This window comes from Podarcis vaucheri (assembly GCF_965113315.1).
Source record: "Podarcis vaucheri genome assembly, chromosome: 18".
Taxonomy (NCBI): Eukaryota; Metazoa; Chordata; class Lepidosauria; order Squamata; family Lacertidae; genus Podarcis; species Podarcis vaucheri.
This window is the reverse complement of record NC_138756.1, coordinates 10,418,966-10,440,651: the sequence shown is the minus strand read 5'-3', so window position 1 is coordinate 10,440,651 and position 21,686 is coordinate 10,418,966. Positions and strand designations below refer to the sequence as shown.

The 21,686-nt window shown below is 53.8% G+C and overlaps 3 protein-coding genes across 6 annotated transcripts in view; 1 reads left to right on the top strand and 2 right to left on the bottom strand.

The window, feature by feature from the left end:
* Window positions 1-8,286, bottom strand: part of TJP3 (tight junction protein 3) — a 41,890-nt gene extending 33,604 nt beyond the window's left edge. The window contains exon 1 of one of the 2 annotated variants that reach the window (XM_082206303.1): window positions 8,141-8,286. Coding sequence is in view for 1 of the 2 variants with exons in the window: in XM_082206302.1 (XP_082062428.1) it covers window positions 957-1,334 (378 nt within the window). In the remaining variant the exon portion in view is untranslated. Of the gene's footprint in view, window positions 1-956; window positions 1,546-8,140 lie in introns of those variants that run through there. The other variant, XM_082206302.1, reaches the window with a different exon arrangement.
* Window positions 1-21,686, top strand: part of GAMT (guanidinoacetate N-methyltransferase) — a 194,053-nt gene that overhangs the window by 51,564 nt on the left and 120,803 nt on the right. The gene's annotated exons all lie outside the window — the stretch shown is intronic.
* The window catches only part of APC2 (APC regulator of WNT signaling pathway 2), a 49,197-nt gene continuing 39,525 nt past the window's right edge, over window positions 12,015-21,686 (bottom strand). The window contains exons 14-15 of the mRNA XM_082206197.1: window positions 19,898-20,112; window positions 12,015-18,873 (exon numbers count right to left, since the gene is read on the bottom strand). Of these exons, the coding sequence (XP_082062323.1) occupies window positions 13,350-18,873; window positions 19,898-20,112 (5,739 nt within the window). The 3' untranslated portion in view covers window positions 12,015-13,349. The remainder of the gene's footprint in view (window positions 18,874-19,897; window positions 20,113-21,686) is intronic.

Sequence of the window (21,686 nt, the reverse complement as noted above, 5' to 3'; positions counted from 1 at the left end):
CCAATCCCACATTCCTGGGACGTTTTGCCAGGCAGAAACTACAGGAAGTCCCCTTTGTTGTCCTAGCAAGCCTGGAGTGGTTCACGCGTAGCCAACACCCAAACAGAGCTTCGCTCCTCTCCCCTTTCGAAACGGCAGGGTTAATATCGGGCCAAGAGGCCACATTTGGCAGTTTCTCCATGCCAGGAGACAAGACGCACCTGTTGGATTGCTGACTGTTTTACAAGGAAACCAGGTGGAAATCTTCGGTTGCAGGGAGAGGTTGACTCCTAAACTGCAGTTCGTCCCACGAGAAAGAAACAACCTGATTTTTCCATCCTCAAAATCCAGAATCCCCCCACCCAAAAAAACCCACAACCCCAGTCCTCTTTACTCCAAATGCACTCTGCACACACCCAGAGACACAGCTTTCCAACTCTGTGTCCAAAACTGCCGGACACCCTGCATTAATCTAAACGCTCTAACCCGGAAAGAAAAGGGGGTACCTCTGAGGATGTCCAGAGCGCCAGGCTCTCACCCCCAAATGAACAACCCACCTCCCCATAGCTGTCAACGTTTCCCTTTTTTAAATTCCCTTATTCTGAATAGGATTCCTCGCAAGAAAAGGGGAAAGTTGACAGCTAGGCGACTCAAACGGCCGTGAGATTAAGGCTGCACTTTTAAAGCACACACACCCCAGGGGGGGGGGAATCATCTGGGGAACTGTAGCGTGCAGCTACACGCTACAGTTCCCAGGCTCTTGCCTTGAATGCAGCCCTTTCAATTAAACGCGGCTCGGGTTACACGTTTCCCTCCGCAACCGCCTTGCCAGAAAAAAAATAGAGAAAACAAGAATGTCGTTAAGCTGGGCGGTCAAACCTCCTCGTTTCCCGGCTCAGAGATAAGCCCGTATTTTTTTGCACTGCTGGAAGTAGGTCGCGAGGCGAAGGCTGCCAAACAACGCAAAATCTACTTGCCTGAAATCGCACGGCCATGGTGCTTAGAGCCAGCTTGGGCCAAACATCTTTGCCAGGTGGGAAACAGGTGTGCTCACCTGTCCGCAGCCCCGAAGAGGTTTGCCCAGGCCCGACCGAAGGCAGGCTTCCAGAATATATATATTTATATTCCAGGTTTTCTCCCCCCCCGGCCCGTCGGCTGTGGTTTTCCTTCCTCTTCCGCAGTCCGGCCCCACCTCTTTCAGAGCACAGGTGTACGTTCCCCAAAGACACACCTAGAGGTGGAGCCAGAACTCTCCAGTTCCCTCGCCGGCTGGCAGAGGCCCCCCAGGAAATCCGCTCGGTGCAGAGAAACTTCAAAAACAGGGATTTCTCGGCCGCCTCTCGCAAGGAAAACATCTCCTGAGATCTGCCTCTGTCCGGCTCGCGACGGACTGGGGGTTTCCGATAACCGCAAGGACACTGAGAAAGCAACAAAGGCTGAAATTCTACCCAGGGCCGGACACCGGAAGCGGCCTTATCTGGAGTCGGCTCCCTCTCTCTCTGTGTTGTCGCCGGCACGGGCTGGCAGCCAGTGGCCAGGATTTCGGAGGTCTTCCCTCCAGCTGCCGAAGTATATCAGGAGAATCGAGGCCGGGAGATTTTGCAGGATGGAGCTACGAAAATAAATCAGGCTGGACCGGGAGAGGCCGGCTGCTGTTGGGCTGGACTGCTGCAATGCTATCTTTGCGGGGCTTTCCTTCCGCTCGATAGGGCAGGTTTCCGATCGCCGATGGCAATCCTAGAATTGTAGAGGGGGAAAGGGACCCCAGAAGTCTAGTCTAACCCCTTGCAACGCAGTAATGTGCATGCGGACTTGGGTCTAAGAGCGTAGCCCCCAACTTGGTGCCCTCTACGCGTCTTGGACTACAATGCCCATCATCCACTGCTAGCTTAGCGGTGGATGATGGGCGTTGTAGTCCGAAAGCTGGAAACCGGTCGGCTGGGGGGGGGTTATTGTTTTGTTTGTTATTATGCTATGTATTTTTGTGTGTTTTATATTGCAAGCCTACCCAGACACGCGGAACGTAGGCGTGTGTTTTTTCATCCGCTTATTAGCTTATCCTCGATTTTATTTTCTGAACGTTTTAAGCTGCTTTTTTAAAATATAGAGTTTCCCTGCTTTATTCTTCTTTGAGGTTCCGCTGCAATCAAGCAGAATAGAACCCTTGCAAAACAAAAGAATGAAATAAATTTTAAAAACACGTGGTCTTGGGTCTAAGAGCGTAGCCCCCAACTTGGTGCCCTCTACGCGTCTTGGACTACAATGCCCATCATCCACTGCTAGCTTAGTAGTGGACGATGGGCTTTGTAGTCCGAAAGCTGGAAACCGGTCGGCTGGGGGGGGTTATTGTTTTGTTTGTTATTATGCTGTGTATTTTTGTGTGTTTTGTATTGCAAACTGCCTTGTGGATCCTGAGATGAAGGGTGTATAGAAATGTTATTATTATCAATAATAAAAAACCCAAAACCTGCAGCAGCGGGGGCTTATGGGAGCTGTAGGAGGAGGTAAACAATGGCTCCATGCAGCAGTTTTATTCTCATAAGCCTGAAAATCCAGGGTTTACCTTCGCCCCTCAATCGTCTATCCCTCTTTCCCTATCTACCTTTGCCCAATAGCATTCCACTTCTCTCAGGGGCAAATATTGACATTTGGCTGTGAAAGGGGAAATCTAGATTATTTGAGGTTAGCGAACTCAAACAGACACAAAGACCGGTGGTTGGTCAACAGCGGACCAGGGCAGGTGGGTTAGGAAATCCCACAGGATCTTACAAATCCATTTCTCGGAGCTCAGAATTGCAGCTAGATCGCAAACAAACAAAGGACTGGCTCAGAAATTGACCCCTTTGGCTTAACCTCTTAGGCTCCGCTGCCTTCGTTTCCCCTCCGGAGGTGGCGTCCCTCTCCAGTTACAGATTTGCAAGGTCCTCCGGGCAGAGATCTGAAAAAGCCAGCTCTCCGGAACACCTTGGGGGAAGCATTCCCCCCCCCCCCCAGAATGCACATGCGGCTGAACCTTGCTCAGATAGCTTGCTTCTTTAAAATAAAAATCGGACAATTTCATATTGTCCTACGCTAGGCCGCGAAAAGCTGGACTGGATAAATCCCAATTAAGATTGCCAGAAGAAATATCAACAACCTCAGATATGCAGATGACACAACCTTGATGGCAGAAAGTGAGGAGGAATTGAAAGAACCTCTTAATGAGGGTGAAAGAGGAGAGCGCAAAATATGGTCTGAAGCTCAACATCAAAAAAGGTAAGATCATGGCCACTGGCCCCATCACCTCCTGGCAAACAGAAGGGAAAGAAATGGAGGCAGTGAGAGATTTTACTTTCTTGGGCTCCATAATCTCTGCAGATGGTGACAGCAGCCATGGAATTAAAAGACGCCTGCTTCTTGGGAGAAAAGTAATGACAAACCTAGACAGCATCTTAAAAAGCAGAAACATCACCTTGCCAACAGAGGTCCGTATAGTAAAAGCCATGGTTTTCCCAGCAGTGATGTATGGAAGTGAGAGCTGGACCATAAAGAAGTCTGATCGCCAAAGAATGGATGCTTTTGAATTCTGGTGCTGGAGGAGACTCTTGAGAGTCCCATGGACTGCAGAAGATCAAACCTCTCCATTCTGAAGGAAATCAGCCCTGAGTGCTCACTGGAAGGTCAGATCCTGAAGCTGAGGCTCCAAGACTTTGGCCACCTCAGGAGAAGAGAAGACTCCCTGGAAAAGACCCTGATGTTGGGAAAGATGGAGGGCACAAGGAGAAGGGGACGACGGAGGATGAGATGGTGGGACAGTGTTCTTGAAGAGACCAGCATGAGTTTGACCAAACTGTGGGAGGCAGTGGAAGACAGGAGGGCCTGGCATGCTCTGGTCCAGGGGGTCACAAAGAGGTGGACACAATTAAACGACTAAACAACAACAACAACACAGCACAGGAAGGTTTGAGGGTTTTGGTGTTTTAGTATTTTGTTGGAAGCCACCCAGAGTGGTATATAAATAGTAAGAATTATACCCAGGACCTGAAGCTGATCGTCTATATTGCAAAGCGCTTACGTTTCTTCAAAAAGGGGCTTGACCATCCATTCAGCACCCCCTCATTAAAAACCTGAAATATTTTTAGAGACGAATGGGAGGCCTTTCGTGGACTATTTAAAAATATCTATATGAAATCATAACTGTTTATGTCTGCTACGATGACCGTAGCCAGGAGGATATACGCTGAGAAATTGAAAGAATACTCTAGTCCCAGTGGCAAAATTTACGGGAGCAATAAGGAACCATGAAGGGGGGAAACTTTATAAAAGACTGGGGGAAATTTGTGGATTATTTGAAATGCTATTGTACAGTACACATGTAAGTACATTAGCAGGATTAACTTAAACAAAACAGTTAAAATTAATGTTTGAAGACAACAACAACAATAACAATTTATTTATTTATACCCAGCTCATCAGCCTTCCAACCCCCCCAAAAAACATCAAGCGTTAACAGTAATAATCTGATCCAATATAAAGAGTCGCAATAACTTTAAAATACTGTAAACAACTCATATCAAACAATGCAACATTCAACAATCCATCAGAACCTAATAGTAAACGTTAAAATTAAATACTGTATCAGCAAATAATCATGAACAGTTTACAGTTTAGACTGTAATCGATGAAAGATAACTATTAACCGGAGTACTGGAAGAGATACAGTGTTATAAATTAAAAAATGTAAGAAATTGCAAAAGAAGTCAATATATATATATATAAATTTGTTGGGAAAGATGGGGTTGTCTTTATGTCAAAAGTAATACTGGAAAAGTGAAAAATAAAAGTTATAATAAAAATACAGTGGTACCTCGGGTTAAGCACTTAATTCGTTCCAGAGGTCCGTTCTTAAACTGAAACTGTTCTTAACCTGATGCACCACTTTAGCTAATGGGGCCTCCTGCTGCCACTGCACCGCCGGAGCACGATTTCTGTTCTCATCCTGAAGCAAAGTTCTTAACCTGAAGCACTATTTCTGGGTTAGCGGAGTCTGTAACCTGAAGCGTAGGTAACCTGAAGTGTATGTAACCCGAGGTACCACTGTATATTAAATCAAGGGTTGGATTTGAGATACAAGGCAGCTTAGTTTCGTCAGAATCAAGTACGGTACAGTGGTACCTAGGACGGCAAAAGGAATCCATTCCGGAAGTCCATTCGACTTCCAAAACGTTTGGAAACCAAGGCACAGCTTCCGATTGGCTGCAGGAAGCTCCTGCAGCCAATCGGAAGCCGCGACGGACGTCCGGCTTCCAAAAGAACGTTCGCAAAGCGGAACGCTCACTTCCGGGTTTGTGGTGTTCGGGAGCCAAAACGTTCCGACTCGCAAGGCGTTCGGAATCCAACTACGGCTATATACACTTCCCCTGTTAATGCTAAATACATGAGTTTTGGTAAGTGAGCCATCATAGCCGCTAGAGGGCTGCGAAAATTTGTGTCCTGGGTTTCTTAGACTCTTACTATCGGAAAAACAAGGAGGACATGGGTTGACAAATCTGAAATCTATTGGCATTTTTCCCAACTACGGGCTCTGGGGCCCGTTGGCAGACCAACTCCGTGTTGAATGTTTATAAATGAAAGAGGCTGATTTCAATATGAAGTTGCCTTATGCTGAGCTATTAATCATGAGTAGGCGAGCTAAGGCCTGGGGGGCGGATCCGGCCCAATCGCCTTCTCAATCCAGCCTGCGGATGGTCCGGGAATTAGCATGTTTTTACATGTGGAATAGGGACACGGGTGGCGCTATGGGTTAAACCACAGAGCCTAGGGCTTGCCGATCAGAAGGTCAGTGGTTTGAATCCCCGCAATGACGGGGTGAGCTCCCGTTGCTCAGTCCCTCCTCCTGCCAGCCTAGCAGTTCGAAAGCATGTCAGAGTGCAAGTAGATAAATAGGTACCACTCTGGCGGGAAGGTAAACAGCGTTTCCGTGCGCTGCTCTGGTTCGCCAGAAGCGGCTTAGTCCTGCTGGCCACATGACCCAGAAGCTGTACGCCGGCTCCCTCGGCCAGTAAAGCGAGATGAGCGCCGCAACCCCAGAGTCGGCCACGACTGGACCTGATGGTCAGGGGTCCCTTTACCCTTTACATGAGTAGAATGTGCCCTTTTATCTAAAATGCATCTCTGGGTTATTTGTGGGGCATAGGAAGTCATTCATTCCCCCCCCCAATATAGTCCGGCCCCCCATAAGGTCTGAGGGACAGTGGACCGGCCCCCTGCTGAAAAAGTTTGCTGATCCCTGCATTGTTAATCCATAAGCGATGTATTACTACTGCCTCTGACTGGCAGTGGATGAGGGCAATTTTCAGAACAACCCTTCTCTACCACTGAGCTGTGACCCTTGTCAGAATGCCTGTATTGGGGCATTACTAGGAGTAGAGGAAAACACCCCCAAAACAGCAGCAACAAACACTTTTTATTTATCTGATATGTTTATGATTTTAATGGATTGCATCCAGCATTAATTCAACTCACCGAATACATGAATGGGTCTCAATTAGCCACACATGCCCTTTCATTTCAGTGGGTCTACTTTGAGTACACAGGTGGCGCCGTGGGTTAAACCACAGAGCCTAGGACTTGCCGATCAGAAGGTTGGCGGTTCAAATCCCCATGACGGGGTGAGCTCCCGTTGCTCGGTCCCTGCTCCTGCCAACCTAGCAGTACGAAAGCTCGTCAAAGTGCAAGTAGATAAATAGGTACCACTCCGGCGGGAAGGGAAACGGCGTTTCCGTGCGCTGCTCTGGTTTGCCAGAAGCAGCTTAGTCCTGCTGGCCACATGACCCGGAAGCTGTACGCCGGCTCCCTCGGCCAATAAAGCGAGATGAGTGCCGCAACCCCAGAGTCGTCTGCGACTGGACCTAATGGTCAGGGGTCCCTTTACCTTGGATGCAATGGTTCTGTTTTGAGTAATAACTTCATTGCATTCAGCCGTATATTTACTGTGGAAAGGTTTGGGGGGGGGATCGCTGCAAAATCCCGGATATTTGCTTACACACGGAAAAATGCGATAAATATCTTGAGTTTCTCAGATATTAAACGAGGGGGGAGAACCAATGATATGATACCCTGAGCTGCTTGAGGGCTAAAAGTAGGACAGAAATGCAATATAAAATACAACAAGGGGATGCACATACAGTATACCTCTGTTAAGTTTCTAGAGAAGCGAAGTTTCTCATAAAGCCATGAAGATTTTATAATGCAGCCGTACATTTAACTGAATTGCCTTCGGGCCTTTGAGGGAGAGGCAAGGCGTGTCTTGAAACAAGAAGGATGAAGAAATTCGTGCGACTCAACAGAAGAAGCCTATCCCTGCCTACTCAGGAGTCAGCCCCACTGGGCCCAATAGGGCTCCTCGCTGACTCCCAGGTAAATGAGGCTTGCCGGCGGCCGGGTGACTTTAAACGAGGCCCCTGGGATTATTTTGATTTTGGCAGCCTGGCCAAAAAGAAAAGACCTCTCCACAAAGCGCTGCTGGCTGGGCGCTTCAGGCAAAGATCCACGGCGGCTGAAGAAACACATTTGCGAATTTAAAAAGGGAGAGAGGGCTGAGAAGGAGGGGAGGAATCGAAAACAGGAGCCACGTGCGGGAATCCAGGAAGTCGCTTTTGCTACGCAGACACCTTTCCCACCGCCGGATAGGGTTTGCCTTCCCTGTAAGTCCTCCTCAGAGTAAACCCAGCGAAAGGCATGGGCCCCCGCTTCCCCCATGCAACCCAGCGCGTCTAGGAACTTTGTTGGAGGCAAGTCAGGGCAGGAAACTGCGCTCTGCTACTCGGGAGTAAGTCCCGAGTAGGGGGACGCCTACACTCCGAGGTAGCAGAACGAACGCCCTCAAAAAAACAAAACACAAAACTTGCAAGAGACTCAGTCCACCTGTAGGGCCTTTTTGGTGGATCGGGGCGTGGAGCGAGCGCCGGGATCGGGGCCCTGGGAAGCAATCCCGGGGGTGGGGGCTCTCTTCCTTTCCGAAGTGGGGGGGGGGCGCAAACAGCGTCCCCTCCCCATTCAGCCACCTGAGCTCTCCAAAGAAGGCGTGCGCCCTGGGCGCAAAGACGCTTTCTGGAGAGGTTGATTTGGGTAGGGAAGTGGGGGCGCCCCCTGCTCCCCCCCCCCGCGCCCCAAGACTAACCTGCCAGGCTGGGGGGCTCCTCAGCGACGGCTCTGGGGCGCAGGAGCCCCAACGAAGCGCGGGGCGAGCCGGAGCGCAGACTTTCCTCCTCCTCCTCGCCTCTAGTTTCTTTCCTTCCTTCCTCCAAGCCGGGCGGACAGGTGTGATGCCTTTTGCCCAGGAATGCGGCAGAGCCGCTTGCCTTTAACCCCTTCCGTTCAGGCCCAGGGAGAGCGCCAAACCTCGTTAGGAGGAGTCCGGCCGCTGGTCCATCTATAGCTCCGTATTGCCTGCACGGACTGGCAGCGTCTTTTCGGGGGGGGGGGGGCTTCCAGCCGAGGGAGAAAAGCAATGACAAACCTAGACAGCATCTTAAAAAGCAGAGACATCACCTTGCCAACAAAGGTCCGTATAGTTCAAGCTATGGTTTTCCCAGTAGTGATGTATGGAAGTGAGAGCTGGACCATAAAGAAGGCTGATTGCCGAAGAATGGATGGTTTTGAATTCAAATCCCCAAGACGGGGTGAGCTCCCATTGCTCAGTCCCTGCTCCTGCCAACCTAGCAGTTCGAAAGCACGTCAAAGTGCAAGTAGATAAATAGGTACCGCTCTGGCGGGAAGGTATACGGTGTTTCCGTGCGCTGCTCTGGTTCACCAGAAGTGGCTTAGTCATGCTGGCCACATGACCCGGAAGCTGTCTGCAGACAAACGCTGGCTCCCTCGGCCAGTAAAGCGAGATGAGCGCCGCAACCCCAGAGTCGGTCACGACTGGACCTAATGGTCAGGGGTCCCTTTACCTTTATCTTACTCTGAAGCAAATGCACAATTCAGCTGGAAAGACACAAGAAGTCAGGTTGGGAGCAGGGAGGTTCTGACATTGGAACCTGCGCTGAGAAAGTTCATGTTTGCACAATAAAGGCGTAGGACAAAAGTGCCAAAAAAATAAACATATAAATCATTTTCTTTTATGGGGCAGGAGTAAAGTCTCACTGAATATGGTGGAATCTACTCTTTCAGTGTACCGTATATACTTCGAGGATTGACTTTCTTTTGAAACTTTATAGTTAGGATGAGAGTGGATGATTAGTGCCCATTCGAACTTTGGTCTCTCCCAGGGAAGCGATAGCTGGCAAATTTTTGCCTTTTATGTCAGAATTTCTGCCCTTTTGGTTTTTTAATTTTTTATTTGTGATTTTCAGTTTGGTGCTGGAGGAGACTCTTGAGAGTCCCATGGACTGCAAGAAGATCCAACCTCTCCATTCTTAGGGAAATCAGCCCTGAGTGCTCACTGGAAGGACAGATCCTGAAGCTGAGGCTCCAAGACTTTGGCCACCTCTTGAGAAGAGAAGACTGCCTGGAAAAGACCCTGATGATGGGGAAGATGGAGGGCGCAAGGAGAAGGGGACGACGGAGGACGAGATGGTGGGACAGTGTTCTCGAAGCTACAAACATGAGTTGCACCAAATTGCGGGAGGCAGTGGAAGACAGGAGGGCCTGGCGTGCTCTGGTCCATGGGGTAAAGGTAAAGGTATAGGGACCCCTGACCATTAGGTCCAGTCGTGGCTGACTCTGGGGTTGTGGCGCTCATCTCGCTTTACTGGCCAAGGGAGCCGGCGTACAGCTTCCAGGTCATGTGGCCAGCAGGACTAAGCCGCTTCTGGCGAACCAGAGCAGCGCACGAAAACGCCGTTTACCTTCCCGCTGGAGCGGTACCTATTTATCTACTTGCACTTTGAGGTGCTTTCGAACTGCTAGGTTGGCAGGAGCAGGGACCGAGCAATGGGAGCTCACTCCGTCATTGCGGGGATTCAAACCGCCAACCTTTTGATCGGCAAGCCCTAGGCTCTGTGGTTTAACTCACAGTGCCACCCGCGCGTCCCTTGCGTGAAAGGGGGGGGGGGAGTTAAATGCCACCCTTTGCAGAATGGAAATTATGGGGATGAGGTGGATGACCTGTTAAGGTCCCCTTCCCTATTAGCAATTCTAGGAATCTGGAGTCCCAGAAGGGGCTTCTTTTGCAGATATAGGGGCTCAAACCTTTGCAAAATAAATCCGCCTTTGTTATGTAAAAAGCCAACAAGTGAGGGCAATGTGTTCCCATGGGAACTAATGGCTAGGGAGGGGGAAAGGCCTTTTGTTCGGTTTGCCTTGCCACTGCCCCCCCCCAGTAAATTCTGTTATCTCTGAGAGTCAGCTTTCCCCTCTCTGGCCATTTCGGAGTTAAACCGCAGAGCCTAGGCCTTGCCGATCAGAAGGTCTGCGGTTCGAATCCCTGCAACGGGGTGCTCGGTCCCTGCTCCTGCCAACCTAGCAGTTCGAAAGCACAAAGTGCAAGTAGATAAATAGGTACCACTCCGGCGGGAAGGTAAACAGCGTTTCCGTGCGCTGCTCTGGTTCGCCAGAAGCGGCTTAGTCCTGCTGGCCACATGACCCGGAAGCTGTACGCCGGCTCCCTCGGCCAATAAAGCGAGATGAGTGCTGTAACGCCAGAGTCGGCCAAGACTGGACCTAATGGTCAGGGGTCCCTTTACCTTAACCATTGGTCATGCTGTCTAGGACGGGCCGGCGAACAGCTAACATGATTCTCCTCCCATTCTTTTCCAAATGCAAGAGCAGTGCTTAGTGTCGACTTGGGAGATCAGGGTTCAAATCTCACCACTTTGACACGGATCTCGCTGGGTGGCCTTCGTCTGGTCAGCTGGCCAACGCAGTCTTGTGTACACTGACTGGCAGCAGAGGTGCTCTGGAGTTTCAGGCAGGGGGTCGAAACTGGGTCCTTTGCTATCGAGGGTCTGGAAAGCGAGCCTGATGAGGAACGGTCGAAGGAGCTGGGTATGTTTAGCCTGGAAAAGTGGAGATACCTGAGAGCCATCTTCCAATATCTGAAGGGCTGTCCAATGGAAGCTTGTTTCCTCCTGCTCCGGAGGGTAGGACTCGAACCCGTGGCTTCAAGTGGCGAGGAAGGACATTCCGACTCAACATCAGGAGGAATTTTCTGGCAGTCAGAGGGGGTTGGACTGGATGACTCTCAGGTTCCCCTCAAACTGTGCCGCCCTCTGATGCTGAGTTGTTTACCTTTCCTTAGAAAGGAAGCAAGTTTCTAGTCCTCAAGGTTCCGTGTAAAGGCATATTAAGCGTCTAAGCCACACACACACCCATCTTGGTCAGTGTTACTCACACTGGCTGGCAGCAGCTGGGGTTCCGCTCTCTCCCTACCTGGAGGGACCAAATATTGAACCAGGGAACTTTTGCAGCCAGAGCGCCCGCTCTACCTCTGAGCTGAGCCGGGCTGATAAGGGGGGAGTGGCCTCTGGAAAGGGGGTGTGGCCTGAAGGAAAGGGGGAGTGGTCTGGAGGAAAGGGGTGTGGCCTGGAAGAGGTGGGAGTGACCGGAGGAAAGGGGTGTGGCCTGGAGCAAAGGGTGAGTGGTCTGGAGGAAGGGGGAGTGGCTTGGGGGAATGGCCTGGAGGAAAGGGGCGTGGCCTGGAGGAAAAGGGGACTGGCCTGGAGGAAAGGGGAGTGGCCTGCTGGAAGTGGGAGTGGCCTGGAGGAAAGGGGAGTGGCCTGGAGGAAGGGGTGGCCTGGAGGAAAAGGGAGTGGCCTGGAGGAAAGGGGGAGTGGCCTGGAGGAAAGGGCATGTGGCCTGGAGGAAAGGGCATGTGGCCTGATGGAAGTGGGAGTGGCCTGGTAGAAAGGGGTGTGGCTGATGAGCTGTAGCCAGGGGGGGCACGGAAGGACCAGGTAGGGAGAACTAGAGGGGGCCACTTTTTGATTTTGGGGCTTATTTCCACCCCACCCCACCCCACTCTGCCATGTAAAAAGTCCTCCCCCACCTACCCCTTATCCTTTCCCCCCTCCCCTTGCTTAAACACCTCCCCCACCCCAAATAAACCAAATAAACTCTCTCGTTTTTTTCGTTTTTAATTCAGTCGGTATTAGTGCCCATAACACAGGAGACTAAAAGTGGAGTCCTAGACAGGGCGACTCGGACGTAAGCCCCACCGAGCCCAATGGATGCTCACCTCCAGGTAAGCAGGTGCTCAGGATCGCGGCCTAATACATGCAACCGAGAGTTGAGGTTAAGGCTCTCTCTTTTTCCCCTAACCCCCTTCGCTTTGTCTCCCCGCCATAGGATTTGGCCTGTCCCGTTCAGGGCGAGTTCACTCGCGGCGGCTGTCCCGCACAGCAGGGGGAGCGGCGATTCTTGCATTGCGGGGGGTTAGTCTGATGACTCTCCGGGCCCCTTTCCAATGCTACAAGGTCTGTGATTCGGCACACGTCGCTGGAGCCCAGCTCCCATCGCCCCTGCCGCCCCGGCTATCAGGGATGATGGGAGATGTGGTCCAGGTAACATCCCTGGCCAATAATAATAATAATAATTTTATTATTTATATGCCTCCCATCTGATTCTTAAAGTTTGTGTCTGTGGTTTCCAGGAAAGCAGAGGAGGGCAGGAGACACACCGCCCCCAAGGTGGCTTGGTGGAACCGTGGAACGGGCAAAGAAGGACTAATCCGTCTGGCGGTGTTATCTGTCCACCCCAAAAAAAGTCGCTGGCAAAAGGAGTCTTCTGTGTAAGCCAAACCAGAAGCGTCTTTTGACCACGTCGCTTGCGAAGGGCAGTCGGAAGTGTTCAAAACGGAGCGTGTCTGTACAAGGCTGGGGATACGAATTTGGCAAGGGGTGCTCGTGAGGGAACGGTGAGGTATTCTTCCGAAAGATGACCCCGGTCTCATAATCCAAGCAGGAAGGGTGTTTTCCTGCAGGAGAACACCATATTTAATTCTCAACGGGGCGAAGTTTTTTCCCCCCGACGGTGGGGGAGAATCGCTCACCCTCATCCCCACAGATTGGGTGGCTGGGCCCCGATCCACCTTGTAGCACCAGCACCGACAGCCACGTTGACCCCGAAGCATGAGGTGGGCTTTGGGCATCTCTTGGTGCGTTAAGAAGTCCGAGAAGCCGTTTCGAAAGGGAGGAAGGATTCGGTGGGCATGAAAGGAATCTCTCCCCAGCGATCAGCCCAAGAAACGGCTCCCCCAGTCCTGTGCCAATATGGAATCAATAGCTCCCCGATTCCTCCTCGCTTTGCTAAGAAGCAAGGCGGGGAGTTAGCAGGCGGTGACAAAGTCTTCCTTTTTTTTTTTAATAGAAAAGAAAACGAACGAAAGATAAGCAAACGGAGACAAGCTGTGTTCGTACAGAGGTGCGACGGCCGCACCCGGTGTCTGCTCAGACCTGCACTTTTTGGATCTGTTTCTCGTTGTCCGCGGGCTCCGCCATGGGGCTGGGCGTGTAGTTGAAAGGGCTCACCCGGGCAGCCCGGCTGGGGGAGCTGTGCCTACTGGGAGGGAAGTTCCCGAGGGAGCTGACGGGCGCTTCGTGCGTGAAGGAGATGGGCACCGCTGCGGGGGCCTTGCCTGGATTGGAACCGCCTGCGTCTCCTGCTTCTGAGAACGCGAGGAGCGCAGCCTTGTTCTCCATCGTCGGAGAGGTGCTGGAGTTGGTTTTGGCGGCGGAGAAGTCTTCCGTCTGCACGACGGCGTCGCTGGTCTTCCGCAGGGCTTGAGGGGCCTCTTCTTCCTCCAAGGTGCTGACCAGTGGCAGGGCCGTGGGAGGGAGGGTGGTCTTCAGGATGTGGGGAATGTCCTCGTCTCGGATGCGCTTCCATGTCCCCCTGACCATCGCCTGCTGTGCCTCTTCGGCCTGCTTTTCCGGCGCTCCCAGAGGAGGCACCACGGGGAGTTTGGGCCCCTCGTCGTTCTTCTTCTTCGTGGGCTCTTGGCAACCGGGAGCGGCCGGGCTGCCCGTCCTCTTGACGACGTTGATCTGAGGTGACGACGAGTACCGTTTGAACGGCTCCGGCGGGCCGTTGCCCGTTTTGACCGGGAGCCTGCAGGGGCTTTCCGAGCTCGTCCGCCTGGGAGGCCTCATGCCCGTCGGGACCCCGTGGCTCGACAGAGGTCCCCGCGAGACGACGGGCCGCTGCATCAGCCCCCCGGACTTGTCCGCCTTGAGCTCGTCGCACCGGGAGGAGCAGAGGAAGACGGGCGGCAGGCCGGGGCGGCCCCTCCGAGGTGAAGCGGCCGGGGAGAGCGTCGAGTTCGGCTGCGGTGACGAAAGCTCGGCCCGGTGCCTCATGAGCAGGCCGGACGATTCCTTGATGAACGTCAGTTGCCTCAGGAAGCCAGAGCGGTCCGACTCGCTGGCGGCGGACCTCGCGGAGGACATGCGGACCAGGTTGAGGTGGCTGCTTTGCAGGGCGGGCTTCCCGCCGGTTTGGGGCCTTGTCCCTCTGCCTCTCCCCACCTGCTCCTCCAAAGTAGGCATGGCACTTCTGGCTGGCAGCATTTTCTTCACCGGCTTCTGCATGAAGGGGATACGGACGGGAGACTTCTGGGTCTTGTGTTGTTTGGGGACGGGAGACTTCTGCACCGGCTTGGGGTTCTGGCCGGGAGATGTGGCGTTCCCGTTTGCCTTCCCAGCTTCCCGAGTCGGTATCTGCCGGCTGGGTGGCTGCGAAGGGGACGTCAGCTTCTTCTGGTTGGGCTGAGACGGCGTGGATGTCCGGGACGACCCCGAGGAAGGGGCTTTCGTCATCCGGGCCGGCGGAGTCGCGCTGCGTTTCGGCAAGGTGAGGTCCACCATCTCCGAGATCTTCCCCGGCCTGTGGAGGCTCCGAGACCTCTGCTGGTTCAGGCTGAGGTTCTTCACAGGCGCTTCCTGCTTCGCTGGGGGTCCGGCCTTCTTCGGGGCGGCTCTGGGGCTCTGTGCCGGCGAGTCCTTCGCTACGTTTGGCATGTAGATCACCGTCCGGCCTCGGAAGACCACCGGCAAGTTGGTGAGCGGCTTCTGCTGAACGTTCTTCTCCGCCCGACTGTTCTGGCCCCTGGGACCTCCTGTGGCGACCTTCTTGCCATCCTGGAATGCCCTCGGAAGGTCTTTCTTCTCCACGTGACGGCCGGGGACCTTCCTGCCTGCCTTCTTCTCCTTCCTCTCCAGAGACAGCTGCAGCGTGGATCCCGACGACAGGCCGGACATGAAAGAGAGAATGGAGTCTGATTCCGAGGACGGGTCGTGGGCAAAGGAGGAGGCCGCCTGGTGCAGCCAGGTGACAATGGAGTTGGCTCCTTCCTGGATTGCCTTCCAGTCGACACTGTCCAGGTCTGAGGCGGCTTCGTCCGGTGTGGCCTCTGGCTTCCGCTCGTGGGGTTTCCTCCCTTTCCTCTCCTTCTCGCCCTGCTTCCTTTTCCCTGAGTGCCTCCTCCTCTTGGCCGCGGCCGACCCGACCCCCTTGGGTAGCAGGTTGTCGTCCGAGTCACAGCTGAGGGAGCTCCCTGAGCTGCCCCTCCGCTTGGACAGCGCTGCCCGCATCTCCTGCCGCCGGCTCAAGGCCAGCTTGGCTCGGCCGTACAGCTGCCCCCTCCCATCTGCGTGGCACAGCTCCACGTCACTCAGGGAACTCAGAGAGGAGCTGAGGGAATAGCATGGGGGTGTCTCGTCCGCAATGAGGTTGCTGCGCAGCTTGGCAGCCATCTTGGTTTTCGGCGGCGGCTGCCTGGAAGCAAACTCGGCCTCTTTCTTGACCCAAGCTTCCTTTCTTTGCCCTTTGCCAGGTGCGCCGGCCTTCCTCCTGGGCGAACGTCTCACCCCGAGTTCCGCCAAGTCGTCTGAGTCGTTCTCGTAGAAGCAATAGACCGCCTCTTCGGTCGGCGTGGTGTGGCAGAGCGACTGGAAGACCATGTCACTGCTGCCGTTCTCCTGAGGGGCGTCTTTCCTGGAACGGCTACCTTCCGAGCTGGCCCTCAGGCTGCCCTGCCTCACGAGCGTCAACTCCAGGTTTCTGAGGGGGACGTGTCCTCGCTTGGACTCGGCCGACTGGGCCCGGCCTGTGCGGAGTGGGCTGGTGTGGCTCGAGCCCGTGTTGTGCTTGTACGCGGATGCCACCCGGGTTGGCGTGGAATGGCTGGAGGTTATCCTTCCGGCCCGGAAGCCTCCCGCCTCACCCTGGGCCGCCTCCATCTTGAGGCCTAACCCACGTGGGCCCAGAGCGTCCCTCCTCTTCCCGGAGCACCGCCTCAAGTCCGCCTCCTCCTTCGTCGGGTACTGGAGCGTCTCGTCGCTCAGGGAAGCCGCGCTGGAGAAGTTGACTGGAGTCCCTTCAGCCGAGTCGGTGAAGGAATCCTCATCGCCGACGTAGTCTTTGCTAGGCCTCGTGGCTGCTGCCGTACGCCTGTGCTTGGGGAGACCAAGGTGAGAACTGGCAGGGACCAGCATATAAACCGGGACGTGCACTGGCTTCTTGGTTTGGGGGTTCAGAACCTGGCCCGGAAACCCAGAGACAAGAGACGTCCGCACTTTCCGGAAGCGGGACGGCATGGCCGAATTGATGCACTCCTTCAAGATCTCGATGTCTTCGTCGGAGGTCAACTCCAGGCGCTCTGGCTTCCTCTGGCTCTCGGCGGCCCTCTCTTCCTCGTGTGCCACGAAGCCCAGGCCACCGCTCCTGTCGGGGAAAGGGGGCATCAACTTCAACTCCACGTCCTTCTGTACGTAGTGTTCGTGGAGAGGAAGAGCGCTCAAGCTGGAGGCGCAGGAGAAGTTCTCGTTGGGCTTCTCCACGGTGAAGTAGACCATGGAGTCAAGGTCTTGGGGCACCTGGAACCGCTCCTTGAAGTCCGTGATCTCCATGAACTTCTTGACGTTGTTCTCCCACTGGATGTTGAACTGGCTCGCCTCCTTCTCCGGCTGACCGCTAAGCTCGAACAGGGGTGTTTTGCTGCGGCTGGGGGGCATGGTCTGCCCGGGACTATCGGGCAGCTCGCTGGGACTGATGGTGCCGCTGATCATCTCGCTGCAAGGCTCGCTTTGGATGGAACTGGCGATGGATGGACTCTCGAAGCTGCCCAGCGAACTGACTGAGCTGCAGCGGCTCATCACCAGCGGTGTCTCCTGTATGTAGTTCTCCGAGGAGCTGGACGGCGTCAAGTCCTCCGGCCGGCAGGGCGAAACTCCGCGGAGGAAGACCTTCTCCTTGGGGAAAGGGATGGCGATGGGCTGCGAGGCGGCCGGGGCAGGCTCCACTTGCCCTCCCTTCCGCGCCTCCTCCATCTCGGCCACCTCTTCCACTTCGATGATCTCCAGCGAGGAGTCGCTGTCCGTCTCGTTCTCGCTGTGGCTCTGCCCGTCCAGGATGTTGTCGGCCGAGGAAAGCGAAGACAACGAGCTGCAACGAGAGAAGCAGATCGGCGTGTCTTCCACCGAGTACTTCTGCAGCTGCTCTTGCGCCGCGGGGGCCGGGGGCCGAGCGGGCAGCTTCTCAGGAATCTTGCTCAGGTTTTCGATCGACTTCAGCGACAAGCTGGGGTAGAAGGGACCGGCTCCCTGCGGCCCGGCCGTTTCGGGTGCTGAGCTACCGTCCCCAATGCTCTCCACCAGGGGGACATGTTGGTAGGACGGCGAGAGCTTAATCGTGTGGACTTTGGGGTCTGCGTTTAGCTCATTGCTCAGAACTTTCGTCTGGGGTTCTGGGTCCTTCTTGGCAACCACAGCGTCAGATTTCGGGAGCTTTGCAAGGTTTCCCGGCTTTTCTGCCGCCTCTCCTGTCCCGTGACGTTTCTTTCCTGGCACCTCTGCCTTCTCTGGCCTGTTGCTCAATATGTTCTTCAGGTCCAGGCGGCTGGGCCGCTTCTGGTAGCGATGCAACTCGTCTTTAAAATCCAAGAAGGTCGTTCCGGTGCATGGTTTCATGTGCTCCTTGGTACAGTAACCGTCGCTGGTGCTCCCGCTGTTGAGGCTGTCGTTGGAGAGGCTGGTGTAGGCCGTCTTCAGCCGCAGGAGGGTGTGGGCGCGGCACAGGCCTTCCCGCTTGGCAAAGCCGCTGGCGTCCGACAGCCGGCACGGCGAGCACGACTGCGCACGGGCCTCATGCACCTCCTCCAGCCCCAGCTGCCAATCCAGGCAGTGGTCCTCAGAGCTGAGGCTGAAGCTGTCGTCCGACGACGTGTGCAGGACGGAGATGTCCTCCACCAGCTTGTCGATCTTGGCCACGGCGGTGGAGATTTTGTTGGCCAGCTTCTCGGCCGCCGCGGAGACGTCCTCGTCCGGGCGGAGCAGCGAAGGGGCCACCTGGGCGGCTTCCGCCGGACGGCTCCCATCCTTTTCAGGCTCGGGGCACCTCCGTGGAGCACCGGCTCGCGGCAACGCCTGCCCTTGGAGGAAGGAGGAGTTCAGGAACATGGAGAGGACAGAGGCGTTCCCTGTTTCGGAGGCGTTGGGGCCCTCGTCGTCGTCAAAGCACCCCGAATCGGAGGCGTAGTCTTTCACCAAACTCTCTATGTGCCTTATGGGCTTTTTGGCACTCTGTGTCTTCAAAGTCTGCTTCTCCAGGCTGTCAAAGGCCTCGGCCAGGTGTTTCGTGTCCAGTTCGGCCTCCAGCGCCTTCTGCTTCCTCATATAAAGCGATGGCATACAGGACCCCGGCGAGATGACCATGGCGTCTTTGTATTTCGGGGGCCGGTTGGCCAGGAGGTTTCGCAAGGCCGCCGCACTGCCCATGGCAATCATCTTGTGTTTGGAGTGCACAAGGTTTCGGAGCATGCTGACGGCGCCCAGGTCCCACAGGAGCTCCTGGTCTTTGGGGCTGCGAGCCGAGAGGTTCCAGAGGGTGCCGCAGGCGTTGCTGACGATGGTCAGGCTGTGCGACTTGAGGTGCTGCAATAGGGTCTGCAGGCAGCTGTGGTCTCTCAGGACTTGCCTGGAAGACAGTCGGGTGGGGAATAAGTTAAAAACAACACAGTGGCATGGACCTGCGTTTCGCTGAACAGTGGTGCCTTGGTTCTCAAACTCAATCCGTTCCAAAACCAAAGCGTTCCAAAACCAAGGCACGCTTTCCCATAGAAAGCAATGCAAAACGGATTTTTAAAAACAACCCCTAAAACAGCAATTTAACATGAGTTTTGCTCTCTAATGAGACCGTTGATCCATAAAATGAAAGCGACAAACAATGTAAAGGTAAAGGGACCCCTGACCACTAGGTCCAGTCGTGGCCGACTCTGGGGTTGTGGCACTCATCTCGCTTTACTGGCCGAGGGAGCCGGCGTACAGCTTCCGGGTCATGTGGCCAGCAGGACTAAGCCGCTTCTGGCGAACCAGAGCAGCGCACGGAAATGCCGTTTACCTTCCCTCCAGAGCGGTACCTATTTATCTACTTGCACTTTGATGTGCTTTTGAACTGCTAGGTGGGCAGGAGCAGGGACTGAGCAACACGAGCTCACCGCATTGCGGGGATTCAAACCGCTGACCTTCTGATCGGCAATTCCTAGGTTCTGTGGTTTAACCCACAGCGCCACCTGCTGTACAATGTACTGCACTATAAAATAAACAAGAGCATTGTAGACGATAAAAATTAAAATCAAACTTTTTTCTTAGCTGCACAGAAGCACATCTTCTGATTGGTGCAGGTGCCCCGGAAACAATAGCCGACAGTTGCATCGGACGTTCGGCTTACGAAAACTGTCCAAAACCTGGAACACTTACTTCCGGGTTTTCGGCAAGGTACCACTGTACTCAAACGCCTTGCGTCCCAAACCTGGAAGTGAGTGTTCTGGTTTTTGAACATTTTCAGAAGCCGAACGTCCGATGCAGCTGTCGGCTATTGTTTCCGTGGTGCCGGCGCCAATCAGAAGCTGCGCCTTGGTTTTCGAACGTTTCGGAAGTTGAACGGAGGGAGGGAGATGCGCCCAGTGGCGGCCGAGAAACAGAGGGAGAGAGTCACTGACCTGTAATCTTCCTTGGTGGCGACGAGGCTGGAGACATTCCTCAGGATCCCTCCTCCGCTCTCAATGATGGCCAGTGAGTTGCTTTGGCATTTATAGGTGAGGGTGCTGACCAGGAATCCCAGGGCCCCATCCACCAGACAGATGGCGGCTTTGTTCTCCGTACTGTGAGCCGAAAGATTCCACAGGGCACTGAGAATGCTTTTTAGGGTCGATTCCTAGCACAGAACAGCAGAGAGACAGAGGCAATGAGGCTGTGTTCGTCCCTGGCGTTCTTATTACAGCGGTACCTCGGGTTACATACGCTTCAGGTTACATACGCCTCAGGTTACAGACTCCGCTAACGCAGAAATAGGGCTTCAGGTTAAGAACTTAAGGATGAGAACAGAAATCGTGCGGCAACAGCAGGAGGCCCCATTAGCTACAGTGGTGCTTCAGGTTAAGAACAGTTTCAGGTTAAGTACGGACCTCCGGAACGAATTAAGTACTTAACCCGAGGTACCACTGTATTATTATTATTTGTGCCTTTTAATTCTTTTTTTATTTTACACATTTTTATTGATTTTTTAAACCTATCATTTCCAACAATCATTTAACATAAATTCTTATCTTATACAATACTTTGGACTTCCGTCAACAACCGCTGAAGATTTTCCATTCTTTATCACTTATTCCACATTTCTTAATTTCTCTATTACAGTCATACCTCTTGTTACGTTCAGTTCAGGTTATGTTCTTTCAGGATACGTCCCGCGGTGACCCGGAAGTAACGGAACGGGTTACTTCCGGGTTTCACCGCATGCGCAGACGCTCAAATGACGTCACGCGCATGCACAGAAGCGACGAATCGCGACCAGCGCTGACGCGGGTTGCGTTCTGCTCATGTTGAGAACGGGGCTCCGGAACGGATCCTTTTCGCAACCAGAGGTACCACTGTACTTCTAATTATCATTAACTAATAATTCTCTTCCTAATCTTCCTTGCAATATTTCACATAATCCTCCTTACAGGACTTCTTGCAGTCCTGCTAGCGTAATCTGTTTATTACAATTGTTTTTTAGATAGTTCAAATGTTTACTCCAGTCTCCTAAGAATCTCTGGTCCCACAGGTTTCGAATCCGTCCTGTTATGTGTTTGCCCCAGGCGTTTGGAGTACTATGGTAAAGGTAAAGGGACCCCTGACCATTAGGTCCAGTCGTGACCGACTCTGGGGTTGCAGCGCTCATCTCGCTTTACTGGCCGAGGGAGCCGGCATTCAGCTTCCGGGTCATGTGGCCAGCAGGACTAAGCCGCTTCTGGCGAACCAGAGCAGCGCACGGAAACGCCGTTTACCTTCCTGTCGGAGTGGTACCTATTTATCTGCTTGCACTTTGAGGTGTTTTCAAACTGCTAGGTTGGCAGGAACAGGGACCGAGCAACGGGAGCTCACCCCGTCATTGTGGGGATTCGAACCGCCGACCTTCTGATCGGCAAGTCCCAGGCTCTGTGGTTTAACCCACAGCGCCACCCGTGTCCCTTGGAACACTATGAGACCGCTTTAAATCAACTGTGGGCTTCTCTCCCAGAGGATCCTGGGAGTTGTGAATCGCCCTGAGACCTTTGGAGTGGTAACCTCGGACGTCGGACAGAATCTGTTCTCGAAGTCCGTTCGTCTTCCAAAACGTTCGGAAACCAAAGCGCGGCTTCCGATTGGCTGCAGGTTGTCCGAGAGAGTGGAAGGCCATTGCCACATTTGCCCCAACGAGCTTCCACCATTGGCAAGCAATGGACCGCTGACACCACATAACACCGG